General features: G+C 36.0%; 1 protein-coding gene across 2 annotated transcripts; it reads left to right on the top strand.

Moving 5' to 3' along the window:
* Positions 1-12,399: 12,399 nt before the first annotated feature.
* LOC142628066 (phytyl ester synthase 1, chloroplastic-like) lies at positions 12,400-27,628 on the top strand. Of its 2 annotated transcripts, XM_075802025.1 has the most exons (14): positions 12,400-12,505; positions 13,158-13,424; positions 13,681-13,732; positions 14,493-14,548; positions 15,468-15,626; positions 15,745-15,849; positions 16,663-16,769; positions 17,714-17,835; positions 17,938-18,046; positions 22,029-22,162; positions 24,905-25,274; positions 26,238-26,351; positions 26,945-27,030; positions 27,168-27,628. In XM_075802025.1, the coding sequence occupies exons 2-14, from the start codon at positions 13,319-13,321 to the stop codon at positions 27,466-27,468; spliced, it is 1,821 nt and encodes a 606-aa protein (XP_075658140.1). In that variant the 5' UTR covers positions 12,400-12,505; positions 13,158-13,318; the 3' UTR covers positions 27,469-27,628. The 2 variants fall into 2 exon arrangements, with proteins under 2 accessions (XP_075658140.1, XP_075658139.1); XM_075802024.1 differs by lacking the exon at positions 12,400-12,505 and having other exon boundaries at positions 12,648-13,424.
* Positions 27,629-27,883: the final 255 nt, after the last annotated feature.

Genomic DNA, 27,883 nt, shown 5'->3' with positions numbered 1-27,883 from the left:
AGGACTTGCTGACATAATAGACTGGTCTTTGCACCCCGCCGTCGTCCCTTATGAGGACCAGGCTGACTGCATGGATGGCGACAGCTAGGTACGCAAACAGGATTTCATTAACTTCCGGCCGAGACATAATGGGTGGCCGGGAAAGATATTCCTTAAGTTGCTGGAAAGCTAAAACGCACTGCTCAGACCATTGGAATCCTTTCCACTTATTCAACAGTTGAAAGAAAGGCTTGCATTTGTCAGCTGACCAAGAGATAAATCTGCTGAGAGCAGCAATCATTCCGGTCAACTTCTGAACTTCTTTTGGATTCCGAGGTGGCTGTAAACCTTGGATGGCTCTGACCTGCGCCGGATTCACCTCTATTCCTCTATGAGTCACCATGTAGCCTAGAAACTTTCCTGCACCTACCCCAAAAGAACACTTTGAGGCGTTAAGGCGCAACTTGTACTTTCTAAGTATTTGAAAGGTGTCGTCCAGATCTTTCACGTGCGTGGGTATTATCTTACTCTTCACTACCATATCGTCCACATATACCTCAATGGTTTTCCCAAGTTGTGACTCAAACATTCTGGTCATCATCCTTTGATAAGTAGCCCCTGCATTTTTCAATCCGAACGGCATCACTTTATAGTGATAGTTCCCTGTTGGAGTAATGAAGGCAGTCTTCTCCTAATCATCCGCCGCCAACGGAATTTGGTGATAGCCCTAGAAGGCATCTAAGAAACTCATCAGAGGATGTCCAACCATGACATCCACAAGCTGATCGATGTGTGGCATCAGGAACGAGACCTTCGGGCAGGCTTTGTTTAAGTCTGTAAAGTCCACGCATACTTTCCAATTCCCATTCTTCTTTTTCACCACAACTGTATGCGCCAACCACTCCGGGTAAAAAACCTCCTTAATAGCCCCAGCCCTCCTGAGCTTGAGCACCTCTTCTTTAACAGCCTCAGAATGCTCTTTGGAGGCACGCCGAGGTGGCTGCCTTCTAAGAACAATAGCAGGGTCAACGTTCAAATGATGACAAATGAGGCTTGGGTCAACCCCCGGAGCCTCATAGGGGTCCCAGGGGTCCCAGGCAAAGATATCGATGTTGTCCTTTAAAAACTCCACCAATTCCGTTTTCTCTTGGTGTGGTAAACGTACCCCAACTTGGAAGAACCTTTCGGGATCATCAGCTATCAAAAACTTCTCCAAATCTTCACACATGGTCTCCTCTAACGTTGCCGCTTCGGGCGCATCCGGAGTCGTTAATTGCTATAAGTCCTCTCCGGCCGAGGACTAATGCAGTATTGCAGCAGATATGCATTGCCTTGCCACGGATTGGCTACCAAGAATTTCTTCGATGAATTCCCCCAAAGGGAACTTTACCTTAACATGCAAGGTGGAGGAAACAGCACCCAAAGCGTGCAACCAAGGCCTGGCGAGGATGGCCGTGTATGGGGAATACGCATCAACCACGATAAAATCCACCTCGACCGTTTCCGAGCCAGACTGCACAGGCAATCAAATCTGTCCCTTTGGTATGACGGCTTTGCCTTCAAAGCTTATCAGTGGTGAGTCATAGGGAGTGAGATCCTCCAGTTTCAACCTCAGCCCCTTGAATAAGTCAGGGTACATGATATCCGCACCGCTGCCTTGATCGACCATCACTCTTTTTACATCATAATTCCCTATCCTCAGAGTGACCACCAGGGCGTCATCATGGGGTTGGATGGTCCCCACCTTATCCTCCTCCGAGAACCCTAGGACTGGCATATTCCCTTTAATCCTTTTCGGCTTCGAACTCCTTGGCCTGGGAGTGTGAAACTGCCATCACCCTGGTAGGACAAGAACCGGTCCTGCCAGGTGCGGCGAAGATAACGTTAATCGTTCCCAAGGACGGCCGAGATGAGTTGTTCTTCTGATTATTCGAGCCAAACTGACTGCCTTGCCCGTTAGGCTGGTACAGATGCTATTTCAATTTTCCCTTCACCAACAAGCTGTTCCAGATGGTTCTAGAGGGTTCGGCAGTTCTCTGTAGTATGACCCACATCTTGATGATTTTGACAAAAAAGCTTCTGATTCTGCTTCGTAGGGTCCCCCACCATCTTACTAGGCCATCTAAAGTAGGGTTCCTTACAGACTTTCTCCAGTAGTTGGTGCACTAGCTCTCGGAATACAGTATTAACTGTTTGAGGAGTAGCCGAGCCAGACTGCCCAGAGTAATCTCTCCTCGGCTTATTGTTGTGATACCTGTCCGACTTGAAATCCCTTCTCTCTTGAGGGATAGCCTTAGCCTTACCCTTACCCTGCTGTTGATCTTCTTCAACCCTTTTGTATTCGTCTATACGGTCCATGAGGCGACGTACACTCCGTACGGGCTTTTTAGTTAGGGATTTCCTCAAGTCATGATCAATGGGAAGGCCCACCTTAAAAGTATTGATCGCCACCTCGTCAAAATCTCCATCTATCTCGTTAAACATCTCCCAATATCTATCGGAGTATGCTTTCAACATCTCCTCCTCCCTTATGTCCATAGACAACAGCGAGTCCAACGGTCGAGGAACTATGATGCACGTAATGAACCGAGACGCGAATGCCCTAGTAAGTTCCCCGAACGAACTGACAGACCCCGACTTGAGTCCATTGTACCACCTCATAGCAACAGGTTCCAAGCTAGAAGGTGATGTGCATTGATAATAGCTTAATTTTGCATATTTATATCATTGTTAGAAAGCATTATCATACTTATTTTGAGGTAATTTATGCATTTTATATTTGGTTTTGGAATAATGGTGAATAATCAATTTTGTGCCTAATTGAATCTTATTGCGTGAATTTATCTTTTGTAGGAGAATGGAATTAAATAAGTGGATTTGTGCAAAGAAGAAAGCTAATGGACTTTCCTTTTACAAGGGCCATGATGAAGTTAAAGAAGACCAACCCAATTAAATTTAAGTCCAATTGGAGCAGGGAATCAAAGGAAATTTGCATCAAATCCAAGTTCAATTCGGATTAGGATTCCAGCCTGCACATCAATTAGTATTTTTGGCATAACTTTCGGCTCAGATGTCTAATTGAGATGATTCAAGTTGGACTAGAAAGTTAACTTAAAGGGCTACAATTTTGTAGTTTACCAAAAGTCCTAATTCTGAAGTTAAATGGGCTAAAATTGTCGGTTAAGTGAAACCTAAAAATCTGGAATTTTCCCCAAACGGAATTCAACTTGTAATAGGATTCCTTGGCCTATTTAAAGGCTCTTTAGGGCAAAATTCAAGGGAGGCCAGTGCGGGGGCGAGTGCTAGGGCTGGGGGCTGAACATAGAGGGTGTGGCTACTTCTTTGGTTTTCTTCCATGACAGTTAGTTTTATTTTATTTGTCTAGTTTAATGTTTAGTATTTTATTCTTGTGTTTTATTTTAATTATTATGAGTAGCTAAATTTATAATTAGGGTTGAGGATGAAACCTTGTTAAGGATTATTAGTAATATTTATGTGATTTGATTTTTCCCACAATAGTTGTTCTTTAATTATTTAAATTGCTCTTGCTTCATATCAATTGACTAAGATGAGATTTTAGATATGAGTTCAATCATGTTTTTCTCATGATTTAGGATTTGTCTTAATTAATTGAATGTTTGGTTTATTAATTCTTGATTATAAAATTGGATATCGCTTGTGATTTATCTGTCAATGGATACAATTTATGATTTGATTTTTAGAATTGGATATATCTTGTGATTTGTTTGGCTATAGATACAATTGATGATTTGATTTTATACTTAAGAAGCGAAGAAGAACATGCTTTTGATTTTTAAAATAAAGATTTTAATGAGAATATTTTCCATGATAGCAAGATTGATTTCTAGATTATCATGTAGTAGTTGGGAAAAATTAATGATCATAAATATATGCTGATATGACTTACAAGGCGGATTCCAAAACCTTAATTCTTTTCCCTTGATTGTTTGCATCTTTTTATTACTTTATATATTTGCTTAGTTTAACTATTTGCTTAATTTGATTATTTGCTTAGTTTATTTAATTTTAAAACAACCAATTTTTATTAAACTAGATTAGGATTAATTTGGTTAAGATTTAATTAATTTTCCTACGTTCATTCAAGTCCCTGTGGGTTCGACCTCGTTCTTGTCAAACTATACTTTGGTACGGTTTGTACACTTGCGAGTATTTTAAAATTTCACAACAGAAGGAAAAACTTTACACATGAAGGTTTCATTGTGAGAATGCACCGCCATCCTCTGATTAAAGTGGCTCACATGTTCCACCGGGTCTGTCCGGCCGTTGTAAATGGTGAAGGTGGGCTGGGTGAATCGCTTGGGGAGCCTTCCATTCTCAATCCTGCGTGAGAATGGCGACTTAGAGAGTTGGTGCAACGCTTGGCTCATAGCGTCGTTCCCCAAGCCCCTGAAGGGGGGCTTTCTACGCTTGCGATCCGGTAGGTCATCCTCTTCGCAAGAGGAGGTTTTGCTAGGGGACGTCCATGACCTTGAACTGTAACTGCTTCCCCAGGATTCCTCTGAAGAAGGATTGGGTGGAGGTGAAGTCCGCCTTCGTCTGACACGGCGCAACTTTTTCTTGAGGTGGTTAATCTCCCTCTGCATGGCCTTGGCATCATCCTCATGGGTGGGACTGCCTCCGCCGCGCGTGTGACTCGCGCCGGGGTATACAGTATGAACACTTCCCTCTCGATCCCTCCGGTGCTCAATGCGCTCAAAAAGATCTTCGGGCTGTGATCCCTAAGATTCTGCATGGTGTGAACCTAAACCTGCCATGATGTTCCAATTCCTTCAACGCTAGATTTTCCACAGACAGCGCCAATTGTAAATGCACAATTGTACCCGAACCCAAAGACGAATGTTGGGCTCAAGCCCAATGAGCCTTATACAATAAAATTTGTAGAGTATGAGTTTGAAATCTAGGTTCGGGATGTTGGAAGTTCGACTAACAGGTTGGAATGTTAAAATTCGTACAAATGATAAATGAATATGACCAATAGATATCCTCAGACGTAAGCCGATGATGGTTTGTATAAATATTCTCTTTCTAGGTTAAAGTTTACAATTCTTAGTTCCTATTTTTGTCTTGCAGACCAATGCACATCCCTCCTTCCCTCTATCTTGCCTCCTTTTATGCTTTTTCTAAATTGGTTCCTCCACGTGTCATACAAATCTTCCTCCTAGATACTTGTCCCATCTGCCACCTTCTTAAAGTTTTTGAACCATAGCCAGAGAGCTGAATTCTACTGTTCAGAGGTCATTTCCCCATTAATGCGGCTAGTAAGGTAGATGCAGGGTCTTTAATGTGGAGGTAGCAGCCTTTTCCTTAGATATTTATCTTAAATCCTTGTATCTTAGAGGGTGCTTGGATCACCTTCTTACCCATCAGTTTCTCCAGGATTCTGTCTATAACCTTCTTGGCAAATCTCAGGATCTTTGGTAGATCTGTCCGAAGAGGCCTTCATCCTCGGACAACTCCTCGAACCTCAGCAATATAGGCTGACCCGTGGGCTTAAGGGCCCAATGACAAAAACAAACTGGTACCAATTGATCAAGCCCAGAGTCCATTTGTACATTTAATAACTCTTACCCCCCCCCCCACACACACACACACACACACACACACACACACACACACATATATATATGTATATTTTTTTTAAGTCCAACTTTTAAGTATGTTTACGTTGCAGATTGTGGCAGAGGCAAAAATTATTTTAAGCCAAGTTATATATATTAATAAATTTCATATTCAAAGAATAATTATTAATTATATATACGTTAATTATTCATAAAGTAAGTATGTATGTAACATGATTTAATATATGCTGGTTTGTTATATATAAAAGCATTTACATTAAGTCATTAATTTTTACATTGGTCAAAATATTTTCTTTTTCCTTCTAGTAAATTTGCAAACTGTGAATTATTTTCTAAATCATATTGGGATTTTTGGTACATAATTGGTTTCACCGTAGACTAATTACTAATATTATATATATAAAAGAAGACATAAAAAATGAAAATAAAAAAATTATAAATGGGATAATTTCCAAGTTAAATATAAATGTGCAATTTTTTTAGAATAAATAAATGTGCAATTAAACCAAATATTGAAATTAATAGAATATTATGATTCAAAAAAATTTTAAATATATATTTTAATGTTTTTATACATAAAAAAATTGACTTCCTGTTTAAAAGAAAAATATTTAAAAGCTATATATAAGAGTCATCTAATTGATTGATACTTCTAAAGATGTATAATTGGAGTACCTATATATTTCCATTTTCTAATATGTCTAATTGGACCAATCGACCAAGGACCAAAGATATCAATTATTGGTGCTTGTCTATGCTGGCGGGAAAGAAATAGTCAGTACTCGGTTGGACTTTAAGAGAAAATATATGCTGTTTCCGTAACATGCACCTTCCCCTTCACATAAAGGTGGACTCCACAAGTGTGGGGTCCACCCTTGTGTGAAGAGGAGAACGCATGTTACTGAAACAACATATACTACTTCGGACTTTAGAGAGGGAGAGAGCGAAGAGAAAATAGTCAAGTACGGATCTTAACAGGACACGCATACATGTCCAAAAAAAATTAAAAGAACATAAATACTAGGGCTGTCCACGGGTCGGTCCGGGTCGGGTTTGTGCCCAACCCGCAACCGACCCGATCAGATCGGGTGGAGAATTTTCAGACCCGTCGCCGACCGCGAACAGCCACCGGTCAGGTCGGATCGGGCGGCGGACGGGCAGCGGTCGGCTTTGATTTCGACCGAAATACACAGATCAAACACTAAAGTTTGATTCCTGAAGAACAAAATCAACAGATTTACAACCCAAAGAGCAGATCTACAAACCCAAACAACAGATCCACAAATCCAAAGAACAAAAACCCAAAAAACATCTACAAATCCAAAGAACAAATTACAAAACCCAGAGAACAGATCCACAAATCCACAGCAAAACGAACCTAAGAGATGAAACAAGCTGGGATGTTGTGGACGAAGAGCGGAGGTCGACGACGAAGAGCGGAGGTCGACGACGAAGAGCGCTGATCGACGATGGAGAGGCATTGGTCGACAATGGAGAGGAATAGATCGAAGACGAGTCATATCGGCGAAGGGTAGCAAAGATCGTGAGAGGAAGAGCTGAGTCTGAGAGTGAGAACTGAAGATTTCAGACCTTTAAACATAGATATGGCGGTCGGGTTGGGTGGCTCGGGTATTGGAGGAAGAGACCCGCACCCGAACCGCCGGAATCGGTTTTGTAAAGTGAGGACCCGCCGCCGACCGCCGGAGTAGTCAGATCGAGAGGCGGACGGTTCGGGTCCGGTCGGTTTGGCCGGATGGGTCGGTCTTGCGGGTTGTCTGGACAGCCCTAATAAATACCAGATCTTCACGTTTCTAATTTATTTCCTTCAAAACCCAAAATTTTAATTTATTTTACAAATAACAATTATTTGCAAAATGACTACTACTCATGAGTCTTTTTTTTTTTTCCTCAGTTCAAAGAACCAAAAAAAAATCAATGTACACAATTTTTGTGCAATGACTTTTACCATAATTTTGATGTGTTTGACTATAAGCAGTGGTATATGTAAAAGTTATAAACAACTACTCACAATTTAAGTGTCTAACGTGTTAGAATTGTAACGAAAGCGTGTGACAAAAAAGTTATGGTCTTAGAGCATCCATATCAGTGGAGGTAAAAATTTTAGCATTTAACACTTCAAAAAACTACTTTATCTATTTTAACACACAATTTCAAAACACACCTTGCATCAATTCTCTTATTTTTTTCATCAGCCAAATACTACAAATTTTTTTCTTACTTTCTTTTTCTTTTTCTCTGCCACAAAACCCAATAAAAGGCATAAAATAATTTTTTTTAATCCCTTCTTGCTATAGTGAACTGCCAAGACTATAGTAAATTGCTAGTCTTGGTAGTTTACTGTAGCAAGTTGCCAAAAAATTTGGTTCTGGCACCATTGATGTTGGGCTCTTTTTGGTGTTTTAGATGACTATATTACTACCACTAATACTGATGCTCTAATATGACAAAATTGTAATTAAAAGATGACAAAAATACTATGTTCCTATAATAACTTAGTCAAAAAAGGGTACAAATTTTGCTAGTCTTATTATTTGAGGGCAAATAGGTGATAGTGACGTTCACCAATTGCATTGATCTTTTTACACTTTTCTTTTCATAAATTTTTGAGAAGGATCTTTTACACATATTAATGGGATCATTGGCATAAATGTAGTGAACTATTGAGGGTGGGACCATGGCATATGGGCTTGTGGCCTATGGGGTGAACGACTTTTGTGTGTCCGCGTCGTGTCCACCCTGCCGTTTCTTTCACTCAACTTGAGGTGTGTTCGGCTGGAATCTGGGTCATCCCCTCTCTCAATTTCTTTCTTTACATGATTTAAATTTTATTCTTTCCATTTAGAATTTTTAAATAATATGGTAGTCGTATAATTTTAGATAAAAAAAATGGCTTTTGTTAATAAGTAGTATCACTATCATGAAAAGAAAATTTATCATGTATCAAATACATATAATTCCTCCTCTATTGCGGGAGAAATTTATTGGTTCTAGTGCATTGGAAAGCAACAAAGCAAATAAGTAAAGGTTGATGAGTGCTCGAAGGAGGTGAGGTATGAATAATGCAAGACCACAACAAATCACACAACTTTTGGCACAACACAACTACTCAAACCTCACATGTGGTCTTAGCATTATTCTATGAAGTATTTATTTACTTTTGTTGTTTTCCAAATCTAATGAAGTGGAACCCAATAGATTTCTCCTCAATGAAGCCTTGTTTAGCTTATCCATGTGTCTTTAAAAAAAAAAAAAAAAATACTCAATCTTAATGACTGCATGTAGTTCCTTCTTAATGGGACCATTATTTATTTATTTATATTTATAAAGAAGTGATGTCTTAACTTTTGCTCAGATTGTTTTATATTCCAAAAGTTATTCTAGGACCATAATCAATTCTACAATTATTTTCACAATTATCATATATATTAGTCGCAAACTCATGTGATGCATGAGAATATATAATTATTTTGTAAAATGATATACCATAATTTAATCTCTAAAATTTATTGAAGATAATTTATTCTCCTCAAAAATTGAATTATTTTTAAAGTATTTTCCAACTCTCTATCTGTACAAATATATCATTCTATTATTTTATTGTATTTTATTTTTTTCATCTAATATTTGTAACCTAATAATGGAGGGACATGCCAACACAACATTAGATTTCATCTTTTTTTTTTTTTCATGTGATGAGATAGTATCATATTTGAATTCTTTGAATTTTCAGGGGCAACCTTCGTACTAGCTGCATGCATCCTTACTTCCTAAAAGTGATGTCTAGTTAGTTGCCAATAGAAAACGATAAAGCCACACAAAAAGAAGAAGAAGGTAAAGTGAGGTTTAACAGGTTAGAACCATCATATAAAAACTTATTTACAATAAGGTAAATAAATAAAATACATTTCAACAAATCTTTCTTCGGCAAAATGATCAAATTTAATAGACCCTCACTTATTGAGAGCACCATTTCTGCAATCTAGAGAAGGGCAACCATAAAGCAATTTATAATAAACATGGTCAAATGCCAATTTTGAAAAACAAAAGTACATTTGAATAGTTTTGAGACCATGAAAACTCATACTCGTTTATTATGAAATTCCGAAATTGAATTACATTTTTTTTTCAAGTAATATGATGGAAATAAATAAATGTAATAAAAATAATACAAATAACAAAACTCATTTTGAGTTCATACCCTTCGGACCTGGGCTACTAATGTTTGCCTCTCATATGTTTCAGATTTGTTTGCAAGCTCTAGAATCACTCTCTATCTCTTGCACTCATTTGATTGTGGTTTGGCAGACAAGCTTGAGCCATGACTAAAAGAACAGGAAAAACACTCAGGAAACTATCCCATTGAAGGCCATACCGATCAATTTGTGGATTGGTAGAGAGAGAACAATTGAAAAATTATAATTAAAAAAAAAAGAGAGGTGAGGAGGTTGCAATTGTGGTTTAAAGGAAAATAAAATCAATCAGTGATTGTCAGAATTCCATATAATAGCGGCATCTGAAGAGTCTGGGTTAATGGAGAGGTTTGTCTACAAATTTGATTGTAGCCAATAGCAACATAGTTACAACTTTCATTAAAAATATAACAATTGAATTGGATGGTTTTTATGTTCTTAAAAAGTATGTCAAATTTCGTGGCAATCAAATGTTATATACTACTCAATCTATAAACTTATTTTTTATTTATAAATTTAGACTATAAAAGTTTGAAATTTAAACATTTGATTGATGATATAGCTGCTGATCTTTGATTTTCTAAAATTTTTGCAAGCATGAAAAATATAAGAAGAAATTGTAATCTAACGGTAAATTTCTTAGAATTTACATCCAATAAAAAGATGTTGAGTGAAGTTGAAGTTATTATCTACCTGTTGTGGAGCCAAGATTTTGACTTAAGTGGGCAAGATCAAAAGACAAAATTGAAAGTAAAATGAATGTGAAAATATTAATTGATATTAATAACAAACTAAATAAACAATTATATGGTAATATAATTTTCATACATAACCTAAAATAAATGTAAAATTTATTTTATTTTTTCATACTTATAATTTGATTTAACCTCATATTATGATAATGATTCTCCATAATCTCAATCAATTATAAATATATATTTCATATAAAATAAAGAAAACAAAGGTAATTAATTTGTATTTAATAACAATCCAATTAAGGATTGCCTTTTCTATTAAAAAAAGAGATTACTCTAAATATATCAAGTTTAAGCATATAATTTGTTTACTTAAAATAAATTAAAAAAATAAGTCAACATAAAGTGTTGAGAATATTTGTAAAAGTTGTATATTTGTCTCTCAACCTTGAATACTTTTAAAAATAATTTAAATTTCAACCTTTTTTAATTCTTTTTTGGTTTGAGAGAAAAATTTGTTTTAGTAGATAAACTTTGGGTTTATTGCAAAAACTATGAACTATAAAGAAGTAAGAAGATGGAAGAAGAAATTTAGTTGGAGTGTATAAATTTATGTTTAGTGTCTTATATAGTATTTTGTATCAAATAATACCATATTAAAATTCAACAAACGAGAGACATGTGTAAAAATAACTATCTCTTGACACGTGTCTTTCATTTGTTAGTGAGGTAATTATTTTTTGCAGACATATTTTATACTTATTAGATTTTGATATTTATACAGTTCAAGAACATTATATATATATATATATATAAGTTTCTTATTCAACAAAAAATATGATTATTAGAAAGCGCGACCCATTGTTTTAATACTTGCCAAGAGTATAGTGAAATTGAAACTTGACAAGTAAATACATTTTTTTACTAGTGCTATGAACATAACAATTTCACAATAAATCTTAAATAACAAGCTACTAGTTGTCGTCATCTAGGCTTATTATTAATAATACTTTTTTTTTTTAATTTGCCATTAACAATTCTCCACTTAAATTTTATTGTAAAAATATTGAGTCAATGTTGCGGTTCTAGTTTTTTATTTTTTATTTAATAAGTAAATACATTACTTATAGAATTTGAGTGGAACTTTTTATTATTATTATTTTTTGTAACTTTTGAGTGGAACTTTTGGTAAAGCCAAAAGGTCAAAAAACTGTACGTGCTTTGTCCAATCATAAACAATTTTTTGGGAAGCTCGGCAATTCTCTTCCCCTGCCTCGCTCAGTGTTGGCTACCATAAGTTTGTAGCTAAATTTTGTTTTTAGACCATACTCACTTGCAATTACATCATATAATTGTGAAGATGAGTGTGAATTTTGTCGTGCACTAAAATTTATCTTCCAATCCAAGGACGCTGGATGAAAGTTGAGACCTTTGTTCACGGCGTGTAGTCCTCAGTCTTCTCGAGCCTTTTTGGAAGTGTTCTCAGTTTTTCCAACTGGCAGAAACAGCCAAACAAAGGGCATTGACGCAATATACCACAAATGGTGGCTTAGTCTCTTTACGGTCCAGACCCCATTATAAGATAAGTCTCTCTCAGTTCAAATTACAGCATAGATCTCTTTACGGTCCAGACCCCATTATAAGTCTGCCAATCCAAGGACGCTGGATGAAAGTTGAGACCTTTGTTCACGGCATGTGGTCCTCAGTCTTCTCGAGCCTTTTTGGAAGGGTTCTTAGCTAAACATAACTGGCAGAAAGAGCCAAACAAAGGGCATTGACGCAATAACAATATACCACAATTGGTGGGTTAATCTCTTTACGGTCCAGACCACATTATATGTCTCTCTCAGTTCAAATAACTGCACTAATCATGCTGGCCATTGCAAAAAAGCTAAAAAAAAAAAATATGGACAACCAGACCCACACGTCTGTGCGACTGTGCCTCTCTCTCTCTCTCTCTCTCTCTCTCTATCCCCAGAACTGCGTGGACTCACATGAGGTAATTCAGAATGAAGCCAAATTACAAGAAATAGTTGTTCCAGAACTAAATCAGTGCAGTCCTTTTCATACTTTACTGTTGTTTTATAGTTACCTTTTTAACTTATTACATAAGTCTGTTCTTGCCCATTAGTGTTATCCACGTTTAATGTTCCACTTCCACATTTAGTTTGTTTTCCATACTTGTTTCTTATGTTGGGTAGGAAGTTAAGAACTGAAGCAATGCATGAGCTGGAGCTTATTTAGTACATTTTGCTTTCTGGGTTTGCTTTAAAAATTTAGATAGCTTCATATAATAAACCATTTTTTTTTTTCAGTTTATTATAGTCTGTGCTAAACATAATTGGTGTGAGTGATTCAGTTAGAGTGGTTTATGGAACTTTCTAACTGAAAAAATTGTAGTTTATTTAAGCTGTACTCAAGAGTGTGTCCTTAGAAAGGAGTTGGTAAGTTTTTCAATTTGTGAGTCTTGAAAAAGAGTATACCATTGCCTTTAGAGGCCATGGCATCAGTTATAGGTTTCCGGGTATTGCCCTTTTTTGTGTCGAATTCTGAGAATAAATATGGGAGTAGAGTGCAAGTAAGGAGTTTAGGTGATACTGATGCTAAAGTGTTATCCTCAGACTCAGTTGTGGTGAATGGAACTTCTACAGGTGGGGAGAGAGGGAAAGGTGGGACTTCAATTGATCAAGGAAATGGGCATTTAAGGTCTAAAGCTGAGGAGAAGAGGAGAGTAAAGGATGAAGCTTTGGAAACTTTGAAGCCTTTGTGGAATGATGGATATGGGACTGAGACTGTCAGAGATTTCTTTGATATGGCCAAAGACATTGTTAAGCATGATGGCGGGCCACCACGGTGGTTTTGCCCCGTTTCTTGCGGACGCCCTTTGAAGGATTCTCCAATTCTTCTCTTTTTGCCAGGTAATGGATGCCTGACCATGGTTGATCAGCTCAAAGATGATTTTTGAATTTGCTTTGTGCTTTGTGTTTACAAGATATGTGTAGATGCTAGATTTCAGTGGATATGTTTCTTGGTTTTCTTTAAGTGATTTTGTTCCTTGATGTTTAATGTGTTTTTTGGTGGGTTAAAACTATAGGTATATTGTTGTGAGTTTTTTATTTTTATTTTATGTAAAATTGCTGGATGTTGAAACTTTGTTGGTATGAATGTATGCAGGGATGGATGGTACTGGTTTGGGACTTGTTCTGCACCATAAAGCCCTTGGGAAGTAAGTCATATTACCCTTGTGTCTATGATGAATGTGATTGCTTCTATTTTTTAATTGGATTATCACCTTTAAAGTTAAACATCTCAATGGTAATCACTTTAAAATTAAATTCATTATTTTTTATCAAATGAAAAAAAATAAGAAAGAAAAGAAGTATTTCAAAGGTGAGAATAGAAGTTAGTTTAAACATTTTCAGCCAGGAATATAAAATAGATGCCCATAGCATGTCAAGCCTAGGAAATTTTTAGGTTTTTTACGAGATGACCTTTTTCTATTTTGGAAAAAACTAAATTGATTTTCTTGCTTATTAGTTCTTTTCTGGCAATGAATTCTCTTCTAGAAGGCTTGGCTTTTAAGTCAGCCTAAGAATAACAAGAACTGATTCACTCTCTATAAGATTTGAACCAACAACACTGGGTTATGGAGACCTACACTCTACTAAACTGAACTAAGAGTGCTTTATTATTGGTAAATAATTTGCAACCATGTGGTCTCCTTCCAATTCCAGGACAAAACTAAAGTGAAGTTTTTCTCAGTGTGTGATTCTCATGGAAATAAGTGTTTTCTCTATTGCTTTCCTTTTTTTGGTTGCTTTTGTGTTCTACATCTGCAGGTGTGCATTGTTTTCAGTGAATTTTGTGGAAACTTGCTTCATCTCCTTGCTAGGATAATATTATGTTACTGGACTTCATGCTTTTGCATTCTTTTCATTTTATTTTATTTTAGTTGTTAGCAACAATTTTCAATTCCTTCAATGCAGGGCTTTTGAGGTCTGGTGCCTTCATATCCCTGTTCACGATCGTACACCATTTGAAGGTCTTAATCTTTAAATACTAATCTGTGTGTATAAAAATTTCGTTAAGGTTTTCATGAAGTTCAATTGCATTGTTGATTCATTGAAATGATAGATTATGTCTGTACTTCTTGTAGCTATTTGACTATCATATGTAATTATAACTAATTTGAAATGCAAATATGATTTATTACATTGTAAAATCTGTTTTGAACAGAAACCTAAGACACCATTATTCATTTATTGCTTGTACCCTTTATTCCAAACTGTCCATTTTATATGTTTATTCTTTTTTCCCCTGTTATTCCTTACATGAATAATAGGGACTCTAACAATTACTTATAATTGAATTGATTATGCTGACAATAGATTATGAAATTTCTTGGTACATTTTGAGCAAAAGTTGTAAGGTCATATGAGATAGCAATAGTAAAACAGATTTTGACTGTTGATATAAAGCCTTAGTCCCAAAATGTCGGAGTAGGCTATAGATCCTCAACAAGACTGATTGGGGTCAGGCTCATGCTTGAATTAGTGAAGTTAAAAGTCATTAAGGGCTGTACATGCCCTCTGCAATTTAAAAGCGTAAAGGGTGTTTGTGGGTAATGGGGTATGATATTAGCTTGTTGGTTGGTCAGGTACTTCTTCGCTTGCCTATGGGCTCCCTAGTGCGAAACCAAAATAGGTTGGCATCTTCCAAGTGAATTTAAATTAATGAAATTTTATCATATTTATGTTACTTTAGTTATAAAACTCATTTCATTAATTGTTGAGATCAATTTTTAACAGAATCTTAGAAGTTTCCTTTGCAGTGATCAAATATTTTAATGTCCTTAACGAATTTGTTATGTGCATGCTTCTCACACATGTAGGTGGGTTAGTGTTATCCCTTAATACACAAGATATGATAATTTATAGTTTGGTGAATTTTGTTGTATGAAGGGCTGGTAAAACTTGTAGAAGAAACTGTCAGGTTTGAACATGCTTTATCTCCACATAAGCCAATTTATTTGGTTGGGGATTCCTTTGGAGGATGCCTAGCACTTGCTGTTGCTTCTCGTAATCCTGCCATTGACCTAATTCTGATATTATCAAATCCAGGTTAGATTCCACATATGCATTTCATTTTTTTCTTATAAATATAATCTTGGTATGTTTCTGTTTGATGATCAATGGTTGATCATCTGAGAAATCCTGATCTTTTGGTATTTCGTTTTAGCAACATCATTTGGCAGGTCTCAGCTGCAACCATTGTTTCCTATCTTGGAGGCTATGCCTGATGGACTCCATAGTGCAGTTCCTTATCTTCTTAGCTCTATTATGGGTACCCAATCTGTCCACTTCAAGACTACTTGTGGAATTCTTCAACATGTGAAAAAATTGGATACATTATTGCTAATCTAACGAATTCACCGTGCCTTTAGTCTTAAGAATACCTCATGCCAAGTAATCAGCTACTATGGTGTATGAAATATGAATTCAGTTGCTGTGATATTTGGTGCTGCTGCTCTTAGGTGCTTGATTTAGTATCAATTCTTTTTTAATATTAATGCTAGTATGTTCATAAAAATTTGATCATCTTAGTTTATTTCTGTATTCTTACCCTGAGTGAAACTTTGAATCTTGTTTGTTGGTCAACTTAAAATTGATTTATTTAAATGAAGTGCTTTTAGATGTATATTTTATAACAATAAGTTTTGTACTGCTCCTATCTATACTCACAGTTGAACAAACCCTGGGAACAACTTGAGTCTATTTGGTTGAACTGCTTTTTAATTCTTACTGACCTAATTTATTTAATAGATAGCAAATGCTTGTTTAACTAGTGAACTGCAGCCATTAATGTATATGGTAATGTAATGTTTATGTTTTACATATAATTTGTCTCTGCAGCCTTTGTTTCTCCAACTGTTGCTCTTGTGCAAGCTTCTACACTTTGATTATCATAGTTTGACCTAGGTTGTCTTGTACTGTAAACGTCATATTTTTGTTAATAAATTTTGTTTTGTTGAATTCTGCTTTAATAGATTTGCATTATTATTTTCCCTTTAAATTTAGATGTGTTTTTATCCGGTGTCACTTTTTGCAGTCCCAAATTCGTCTTATTTTGATTTATAATTTTCTATTTTGACATCAGGTGATCCAGTGAAGATGGCTGCAGTCAATATTGAAAGCAGTTTTCCTCCTGGGCAAAGATTTGAAAGGCTGTCTCGCAGCCTCACTGGGTTGTTACCATATCTTTCTGTATGGAATGCTTGCCAATTGGGTTTCCCCTTTTTTATTTTGCGTTTTCATAGATTGATTTCTCTCCTTCTGCTTAAATTTCCATCATTTTCAACTAGTTTTGCTTTTTGCCTTTTGTTTTGTATTTTTGGCATAGTTTAGTTGTACTCTCTTTAGTTTCCATTTATGGAAGTTTCCGTAATTATTAGCTGCCTGGCCACAAAAATCTTTTATCTACTGTACTTTATCTTTCTTGTAGCTTAGTTCTATATCATTAGAAGATATTCTCTCTGTCCAATTTTGTATGTCCAGTTTAGAAAGTCCGAACTTTCTAAGATAACATCATTTAATATTTTGTATCTCACACAAAAATAAATAAGTTTCAAAATTTTTGTTGTAAACTTTTCAGAATTCAAATTTAAATAAAACAAAGAACAGGGTTATATTGGGAAGTCAGTAATTAATGACTGAGAATTATTTTGGGACAGCGAAAAGGGAATACTTGACATACACAATGAGAAGGAGTAGTCTCATAAAAAATAAAAAATAATAAGTAAAGAAAGAAAAAAAGAGAAAAAAAACCTCTTTTTGCTGCACATTCAGCAAATCTCCTTTACTGGGGAACCAAGCCTATTGAGTCCTACAGTTTAAGAGTTTGATGAGATACATTTATTCAAGGTGTCCCACTTGCATTACCAGAACATTTCAAGTTTTGATAACCTATATTATGGGTTCAAGGTTGCTGGTAAAAACACTAGCTTATGCGTACAGAAGGATTGCTGGTTGTGGTGGGTTTTATTTTGTCTAGTCTAAGTTAATACCTTAGTTCATTTGCCTTACAATGTGTATTTTTTTTTTTTTTTATAGTTTAAATTACTAATTGAAACCAGCCAATTAATATTTGTGGTGTCAGGACTATAGTAAGATGTCAACATGAATTTTGCATCACTCCATTTTGTTGTCAGGGTTTTGATGATATTATACCAAGGGACACTCTTCTTTGGAAGCTGAAGCTGCTTAAATCAGCTGCTGCTTATGCCAATTCCCGTCTCCATGCTGTTAAAGCTGAAGTTCTTGTCTTGGCTAGGTTTTTCTTCTCTCTAGATTTTAGTTGCTGAGATACTGAATTTACTTATAAGGTGGTAAATCTTAATTGATTGTAAAGATTGATGAAGTATTTGCATTTCAGTGGCAAGGATAACATGCTTCCTAGTAGAGATGAAGCCGAACGACTTAAGAACTCATTACAAGATTGTATTGTTCGTCACTTCAAGGACAATGGGCATACCCTTTTATTGGTATGTGAGAATATGTAAATCTATCATAAAATCTCATGGTTAGCTCTCATCACCACTTTCACGTTAGTAAAGCTGCTGATGACACCTAGATTTTCATGAACATTGACTTCCTTAGATCGGTACTCTCAGTCATATTGGCCAAATATTTACTTTCGTTGCATTGGTTTAAAATCACCTAATCCAATCAGGTTGAATCCCAAGTCTACTAACATCCTTTTCCATCTGTTTTGGCTTTAGTCTGTCCAATGGAACATTGGTTGACTACTTTTTTCATTTGATATGTATTGTGCCAACTGCCAACACTGAATTGCTTCAAAATTTCTTGTTCTTTTTTTGGATAGTTCAATAGTTTCAATGGGGGAGAGGAGATTTGAACCCTAGATGTCTACTTTGGAAACACTAGGAGGTGCCAATTGAGCTACAAGGCTTGTGGCACTTGAAAATTTCTTGTAAATAGTTCAATCTACTTGGAGCCCAGGACCATGTTTAGATGATGTATTTTAAAATTTCTTTAAATTTATGATTACATATCAATTTTGAGTTATCTCAAAATATTTAACTTATTAAAGTGTCAATGGGCTTTTATTCCATGATAATTGTAGTCTACTTGAAATCTTGCACACTAAGGACACAATTCCGAGCAAAGCCTGGAAATTTTAAAGATTAAGCGTACACTTAACATTGAGGATCAAGAAAGCAAAAAGACATACCATGTATAAATTGTTCCTATTCGGTTTAAAGAGAAGATGGTAGTGATACTGGTTGTGGAGATACGGGCATGAAGTTACTCATCTTTGGCGGAGGGTTATATCCACTAAATATGGGGAGGCTCAAGGGGGTCGGAGTACTAAAATTTGTAGGAGAACTCATGGGTGTGGTTTGTGGCGAAGTATTAATGAAGGGTGGGAAAGCTTCTCTATGCATTTTTCCTTTGTTGTGGGTGATGGTACCCGCATTCGTTTCTAGCATGATAGGTGGGTTGAGGTTGATTCTCTTAAAATCCTCTATCTTGAGTTATATATGATTTCAACGAATAAGGTGCTTGTATTTCTGATGTTGTGAGTCATCAAGAGGGGAATGATGTTAGATTTTGGAACCTGAGATTTTATAGGGATTTTGAAGATTGGGAGCCTGTTTCATCTTTTTCTCTTCTTGATTTTATTCAAGCTCATCTTCCACCTGGAGTAGGTAGTGATTCTTTGTGTTGGGGTCATAATGGAAATGGTAAGTTTGATACTCGTTCCTTTTAAAATGAGTTAAGGATGACTCCCAACTCTATTTTCCCTTGGAAGGGCATTTGGAAAGCAAAAGTTCCCAAAAGGGTGGCTTTTTTTCTATGGACGATAGCTCATGATCACATTCTTACATTGGATAATCCCATGCTTAGAGGTCGTCCTTGGGCAAATTGGTGTTGTATGTGCCGATGCAGTGGGGAATTTGTGGATCATCTCCTTATTCACTGTCATGTGGCAAATTCTTTATGGGTTTTTATGCTTCAAGCTTTCGATATTTAGTGGGTCTTGCCTAGCTTTGTGGTAGAATTATTATTTTGTTGGAATCATTGGCTTGGGAAACATAATTCAGATATTTGGAATTTAATTCCAGGATGTTTGATGTGGACTGTATGGATGAAGTGTAATCGTTGGTCCTTTGAAGATTCTAAGAAGTCTTTGGTTGAGTTAATAGGCCTGTGCTAGAGAAGTCTTTTTGATTGATCTCGGTGTTGGGTTTTACAGAATGTTCTTCTGTTGTTCAGATTTTTTCTTCTCTTAGTTTAGTCTCTTAATTGTTTTCTGTGGTGTTCTGTTTTGTGCTTTGCAGTGTTCATTCTCATATTACCTATCAAAAAAAAAAAAAAAAAAAAAACAAAGTGATACTAGTTTCTCCTATGCTTTGAATGAATGAAATGGTCATGTACTTTATGTTGGAGAACCATCAGTCCAAAACCTTAAGCTATCAGGAAGTTTGCCCCTTTTTTTTTAATAAGTAAAAATTGACTGAAAGAAAAAAAAAGAAAAAAAAGAGGTGCCTCCAAGTACGTGGTTTGTGTACTAAAGGTGCATCATAAATTAGTAAAAAATAAAACAATCAAGAAAATCTAGAAAAGTAGAGAAAGAATGGCCACTTAAAGGAGCCATCCAATCATATAGAGTGCATAAAAAATCATCTTTATATCCACTGTAGATCATTCAAGACATTCAAATGCCCAGTTATTCCATTCCTTCAAAATAATTTACATGATGCACAGAGGGATTGCCTCCTTCAAAATAATCCACATGATGCACAGAGGGATTGCCTTCCAAATTTCACAATACGGTGCCTAGAAAATTGCCCCTTCCAACAGGCCTTTAGATCAACTACCCTTTTAGGCATAAGCCGCATAACCGACTGCATATCAAGCACACACTAAAGCTTCATGCCCTCTTTTAATTGTGTATGAACTGTAAATTAACTACTTGTTTGCTTCATTGTGATAAACAACTTTATGATTCAATTGGTCTTGGCCTTTTATGCTTCTCAGGCTAGTCATACTTGTTGGCTGTGTTCTGTACCTTTAGGAATGTTCATGCAAATTGTTAGAGATATTAAGGCACTCAATCTTAGTCAATAGGGTCAAGTCTGTTATAGAACTCTAGTCCATGTTCATTGTATTTTATGCTAATTGAAGTGCAAGCAAAGTAATCTTAAGCCTATTAGTAGTGCAAGTATTGTAACCTTGGGTTAGTTTAGGATTTAACCATGTTAATTCTCAATGTTTTCTCTCTCTAACTTCTTTTTTCTCATTCATATTTTCTTATACACTATCATTTTGTCAAAGCTATGTCTTGCCTTCTCTAGCATGGTTTAGAGTTATGTATTATCTTTTCTAATATGATCTTTAATTGTCAAATCCAAAATTCTTCTCTTAACACTGCTACCAGCCACTCTGCAGGGCTCATCCTAACCTATTTCCTTCCTATTAAGTGTCCTTAACCTTCATAGCCGAGTATCACAGGCAACACCAATCATCTCCTTATTCACTTCTTTCTAATCATGCATCTTTATCATCTTCTGATTGCGTTACTTGGACTATGCCTATGATCACTTGATCAGTAACATTTATTGGCTTTCTTTTTGGTCATGCATCCTCAACCATGTTGGCCAAGTATCATAAAGCACGTTGATTGGTAGCCTCCTTTACAGACTTTTTTTTTTGGTAATGCGTCTTTATCATTTTCAAGCTGTATTACTTGGTCTAAACCCCCATTCGTAACTCATAAGCCTTTATTGACTTTATTTCTGGTCACACATCTCTATCATCTTCATGCATAGCTTTTCAGATCACACCTCTCATCAGTAGCTTCCATAGGTATGATCTGTACTGTGCTTATTGTTCAATACTCAATCATCGTGCACATCTGGCCCTTGTTTTAGCTTGATCTGCTTCACATCTAATTCAGTCCCAATTTCCTTCAAGATTTAACTTTCTTTCCAAACTCAAGTTGTCTTCAAGCGTTTTAGGGGGAGTTAGAAATATTAAGATACAATCTAATCTTGGTTAAATGCTCATGTCTGTTATATAACTCTAGTTTAGGTTCAATGCATTTAATTATCTTGGAGTGCAAGTAAAGTAATCCTAAGTCTAATTGTAGTGCAATTATTTAACTTCTTGGGTTACTTCAAGATTTATCCTAATATAGTTATCCTTCAATGGGTTTATTGTAAAATATACAGAGCTTAATAGTAAAGATGTAACCATTAAGGAATTTTTGTTGTGGATGTAGGCTACTAAGGCCTAACCACATTAATTCCCTACATTCTCTCTTTGTTGCTTTCTTTCTCTTCTTTATTTTTGTTTTCATATTTTCCTATGCACTTTATCATGAGGGAAAAGCCATGTTTTACCTTTTCTAACTTGGTATCAAAGTTATGTTTCTCACTCTATTCTGCTATTTTATTGTGGGAATACAAATTGACTGCAGCGTTTTCTGACGTGGTGTAGGAAGATGGAATTGGTTTGATGACAGTTATTAAGGGCACTAGCAAATTTCGTCGTTCAAGGAGGCATTCTTATGCCTCAGATTTTCTTCCTCCTAGTATGACAGAACTCAACTATGCCTGTGATCAAATAATTGGGTAATTCACTAGAGCACGCAGGCGCGCGCACACACACACACACGCACGTACACATTATCCCCCCAACTCTCCTTATTATGATGCTTTTGGGCATGCAAATGAATTGAGATCCTGTTCAAGGGTTGCTATACAAGTACATTACACCATTATATTTGTAGAACTATAATATGATATCAATTTGTGACATTTAATATCATGCTGAGGTGCAGCTAGGTGGACAATGAGGTCGCTGTCTCAAGATTTGTCTATATCATTTTAACCTAGTGATACTTTCTTTTTTCATTTAGTGTCTCCTTTTTTCTTCAATATTTCAATTGAAATTTTATTTTGTACTTATGTCTTTGAAGTGTAAAAATCTGATATCTTGGTATCATTGGCCTCTTAGCTAAGTGCTATGGGTTGAGGATTGACAGACAAAGCGTTTTATAGCTTGAGGGACCATTGCTCCCCCAAGATTTTCTAAATGCTTTAAATTTTCCTTTACATTTGAGGATAAAGTTTAATTATGTATACAAGTGGCTCCCCCAAAAATGCACTTACTTTTCTTATCTTATATTATATATATAGACACACACAATTCTGTCCCTAATTAGCCCTCCCACCCAATAGCTAAATGCCTAGCTCCACTATTGAAACTAGAGACTTATGGCTTGTTTGGATAGAGGGGTAATTCACTGGAGCATGCAGGCACACACACATTATCCCCCCAACTGTCCTTATTATGATGCTTTTGGGCATGCAAATGAATTGAGATCCTATTCAAGGGTTGCTATACAAGTACATTACACCATTATATTTGTAGAACTATAATATGATATCAATTAGTGACATTTAATATCATGCTGAGGTGCAGCTAGGTGGACAATGAGGTCGCTGTCTCAAGATTTGTCTATATCATTTTAACCTAGTGATACTTTCTTTTTTCATTTAGTGTCACCTTTTTTCTTCAATATTTCAATTGAAATTTTATTTTGTACTTATGTCTTTGAAAGTGTAAAAATTTGATATCCTAGTATCATTGGCCTCTTAGCTAAGTGCTATGGGTGGAGGATTGACAGACAAAGCCATGTTATAGCTTGAGGGGGCCATTGCTCCCTCAAGATTTTCTAAATGCTTTAAATTTTCCTTTACATTTGAGGATAAAGTTTAATTATGTATACAAGTGGCTCCCCCAAAAATGCACTTACTTTTCTTATCTTATATTATATATAAAGACACACACAATTCTGTCCCTATTTAGCCCTCCCACCCAATAGCTAAACGCCTAGCTCCACTATTGAAACTAGAGACTTATGGCCTGTTTGGATAGAGGGGGCAAGGAAGGGGAGTAGAGGGGAGTTGGCTAAAAATAACCTAATTTTGTGCTAAATCTATTCAACTCTACTCTACTCCCCCTCCCTCCCCTTCAATCCAAACGAACCATTACTGTCGGAGGCTGAAAGGTTGGACATCCTCTGAGCATTAATCTCACTGGTTGGGTGGCATCAGCAGGTGGAATCCTTTAGATTTGGGCTCTTTTATTTTAGGGTTTAGGGTAGAGGGTGAGAGAGAGAGAGAGAGAGAGAGAGATATTCGTGTAGAAAACATGATATGTTCCCATAAGCTCATTTATTGAGTTTTGATAATTCTTACCAAACGAAACAAATTTTGATTACTCTTTTCTCTCTCTTCCCAAAGAACGCATTCCATGTCAGGATTATTTTATCCTCTTTATTTTTATTTTCACTTATGATGTCCTAAGTTGTTTCTATGTAGAGCTCTTTTAAAACTTTATAGATTTATCCTTGTCTTCTAAGTGTTTTCTAAAACAAATTATTGCATAATCAATTAGTTCATGTTGGTCTAACTGCAAGTATAAACTTCTAATTATCACCAACGTATGTAACTGTAGATCTTTTAGTTTTAGAGATACCAAAAAATGCATGTTGAGGAGCATAACAAAATTTGTGAATATGTATAGGTGTTAGAGGTTAGGACAATACTGTAAACACACATCTCATATTCTTGGTTAATCATAGTGAATGATAAAGCACGTCTGCTATAAGCCTATAACTAATGCAGTCATGGGGCCCTCGCCCACCCCCTTGTGTAACCCCTGAAACTTTTGTGTCAATCTTTGTGATCATGCATCAGAAATACCCACAATCTCAAGTCCAATATCTGATCGAAAACAAATTTTTCTCCCATTCTCCTACTCACCCCTCCTCTTTCTGCTCTATGTGGAATGTAACTCCTATAGTCCTATTCCACTATTTTTCACTTTAATTCTAATGTTGCATAGCAAAAATGGCATGTCTGAGATTTGACAAACATTTATTGTGTTTATCCCATTGTGTTGTCATCACAATCATGTTCATCTTTGTTTTGACAAAAAGGGTTCAGTTTTCTTTAAAGTACACAAATGATTAAATTCCATTTAGGCTGATTGGTTTTATTATTTTTTGGATGTGATGACATGATCTCACACATTGAGAGTAGTCGATCTTAACAGACCAAAGAAATCCCCAGTCGTAATTTGCCAGTGAATCCATAATTTCTGAACCAACTTGTTGATAAACAAGTATGGATTAGTTTGGATTTTAAGAACCTTGGTCTAAAGTCCTGATTGGGCAGCCTGCAGCTTACTTCTCGTATTCCTATTCTTAGGGCTTTGGTTGCTCTCCAGCCTGTTGAAGTTGTATCCTTCTGATATCTATCACCATGTGAAGTTGAAGCTTGATATTAGAATTGCATTGATGGTAGGTTGCTTCGCTTGGCTTCTGGTTCAGTACTGTTCTCAACTTTGGAAGATGGAAAGATAGTGAAGGGCCTCGCTGGGGTTCCTAATGAAGGTCCTGTGATATTAGTTGGTTATCACATGTTGATGGGAGTTGAACTCTCTTCACTTGCTGAAGGATTCTTAAGGGAGAAGAACATTATGGTTCGTGGCTTAGCACATCCCGTGTTGTTTTCGAGGACAGCCGAGAGTTCATCTTCTGATTTTTCTCTAAGTGATTGGATGAGAGTGTTTGGCGCAGTGCCTGTTACCCCAAGCAATCTTTTCAAATTGCTTTCAACAAAATCACACGTGCTTCTTTATCCTGGTGGTTCACGTGAGGCTTTGCATTACAAGGTCTGTCAAAGTTCCTTGTGTTTAGTTTCACCTACTTTACAACTATAGAACCATAGATTCGGTGACTGTCAATTTTTTTGCTCCTAAATCTGCTCAATTATTATTTACTTCCAAATTTTGTATTTTGTCTTGCCTGTACAGGTGAAATTATATAAAGTTGTCTCCAACAGCTCAAACACATATTGGTTGTGTCTATGTCAGTTTATTTACTTCTGAATCTTATTTGCAAGGCAGATTGCTGGGACATTCAATCCATTTTTTACTTATAATTTATATGCACTCTTTTAATGCCATGGTTCTATGTTTTAGCTTTCAGTTGGATTCTAGGTAGATTTAAATGTGGAACTAAGTTGATAAATCTTGAGGGTTATTCTGTGAACTGAGTTTGTGAAACAGAAGTTTTAGTTATAATTTAATAATTTATGTGTTGCATCAGTGCATCACTACATTAAAATAATTATACAGCCAAAACAATGATTAAGATTATTACAGGAAATGCAATTTTGTGAAGACACTTGCATATGCTATCTAATACTATATATAAAAGCAGAAGCCTTTTCCTACAATTAAGGAGGTACTGCCACGTAAGGAAAAATGCCCACTTTAAATTCTGCCACTTACATATGAGTTAAAAAGCGATACATTATGTTGTTTGTTATAATGGTGAAGGTAATTCAAAAGGATCATATATAAAATGTGCATTTCATAATTAATGTGTGGTCTCTAGAAGTGGTGATGAGAACTGGGCTTAAACCTTGCACTAGACTGAGCACTTCAAAAGATGAAATTTTTTTAATATCTGATACACTGATATATCCTTCAAACCTTTGTTTGTGTGAGAATTCTGTTATAGGGAGAGGATTAAGAGGTTCTTAGAGGCCCTTGTTGCACTAAATCTTATATATTTATTATTATCTGTCAAAACGTTGTGTACCAACAGTTATGGTGCTTTTATATTACCAGGGAGAAGAATACAAATTATTTTGGCCTGATCAGCAGGAATTTGTGAGGATGGCAGCACGGTTTGGGGCCACCATTGTACCATTTGGAGTTGTGGGTGAAGACGATGTAGCGGAAGTAAGCTTGTGCTTTTGTTTTAACTCTTATCTATCAAGTCTTATGATTTTAGTATAAGATTCTTTTTCTGATGGTGAAATATTAATATGTTTGCATCTTATGTTTATATCATCCTTTTTTCTCTTATATTTTTTAAATATATTTTTACTTTAGAGAAATGGCTGTTTTTTAATGCTAATTTCATGGTTTATTTGAGTTCTAGTGAAGGTGAGGGGAGTTTGAATTCCAGAGATGCAGTGTGAGCTCGTTTTTGGTTAACTAATGGGACTAAGATGATGCTCACAACAGAAAAGTTAATAATGCTTGTAGTGAAAAGCATGATCAGTGAGGTGTATAATCATGGACAGTATTCAAATATAAATCAATATAACCTGTCATTTTAGGTTAATGTAAATACACCCTATGACTACAATTCTGAGGGGAAAAAAAGTAATAAAACATAATTAATTCTCACATTCATAAGTCCGTTTTGTTTTGCAAAAATTAATTTTGAAAAATACCCTTATTTTCCCCCCCTCTTTTATTGAGCTTGATTTTGCAATTAATATTCTACTTGATTTGGGTTTGTCCTTTTATGTTTTTGACCATGGCAGTTGGTCCTTGATTACAACGACCTAATGAAAATCCCGGTGGTTAATGATCTTGTCAGAGATGCCAATGGAAATGCAATAAGAGTGAGGTACTTACTCTCCGAGCAATATATGATTGTTTTCAAGTGCGCTACTGTACAAATGTCAAAACTAGAGATTCTAGCCACTTTTATATTTTAGGAAATTGGATTCAAGTTCTAAGGGCATAATATGCTTGTATTTTCAGGGATGAGGCAAGCGGGGAGGTTGCCAGCCAAAAACTCTTTATTCCATTGCTTATGCCCAAAATACCTGGTCGCTTCTACTATCTGTTTGGGAAGCCAATAAAAACAAAGGGAAGGGAAGACATCCTGAAGGACAAACAAGTTGCAAACCAATTGTACTTGCAGGTAAAATCTGAGGTTGAACGCCAAATGTCATTCTTGATTAAGAAGCGGAAGGAGGATCCTTATAGGAGTATTGTTGATAGAACATTGTATAAGGCAATTTATGCTCCTTCACATGAAGTTCCAGCATTTGAGCCCTAAATAATGGTTTTGAGAGGGTACATTGTTCTTGTCTTAAATTCATTCAATCAACTCCTTATTCCATGGAAAAAGATAAAAGTCGCAGTCAGTCTGATGTATAACATTATAATACCATCCTGCAGATAAAAAATAGAATAGAATGAAAATTTGGTTGACCGTACTCGGGCTGTTTGGGAGCACACCTCCATGCACAAAACACAATTGCACACCACCTGAGAGGACATCTTCCAGGATGCATCGATTTCTGTTCAATTGAAGAGTGTCTGTACAGCACATTTTTTCTTAACACAACCAACAAAACTCGTCAGATCTCAAAAGTTATCTATAATCATTTTTAATAAAGATTTTTCTGAAATTCATTGTTCACTCTTGGAACAGATCATATGGCTTAAACGTGAATAGGTAGTTGTGATGG

The sequence above is a fragment of the Castanea sativa genome, chromosome 3 (assembly GCF_040712315.1).
Source record: "Castanea sativa cultivar Marrone di Chiusa Pesio chromosome 3, ASM4071231v1".
Taxonomy (NCBI): domain Eukaryota; kingdom Viridiplantae; phylum Streptophyta; class Magnoliopsida; order Fagales; family Fagaceae; genus Castanea; species Castanea sativa.
The sequence above is the reverse complement of the archived record's forward strand: the minus strand, read 5'-3'. Positions and strand labels throughout refer to the sequence as shown.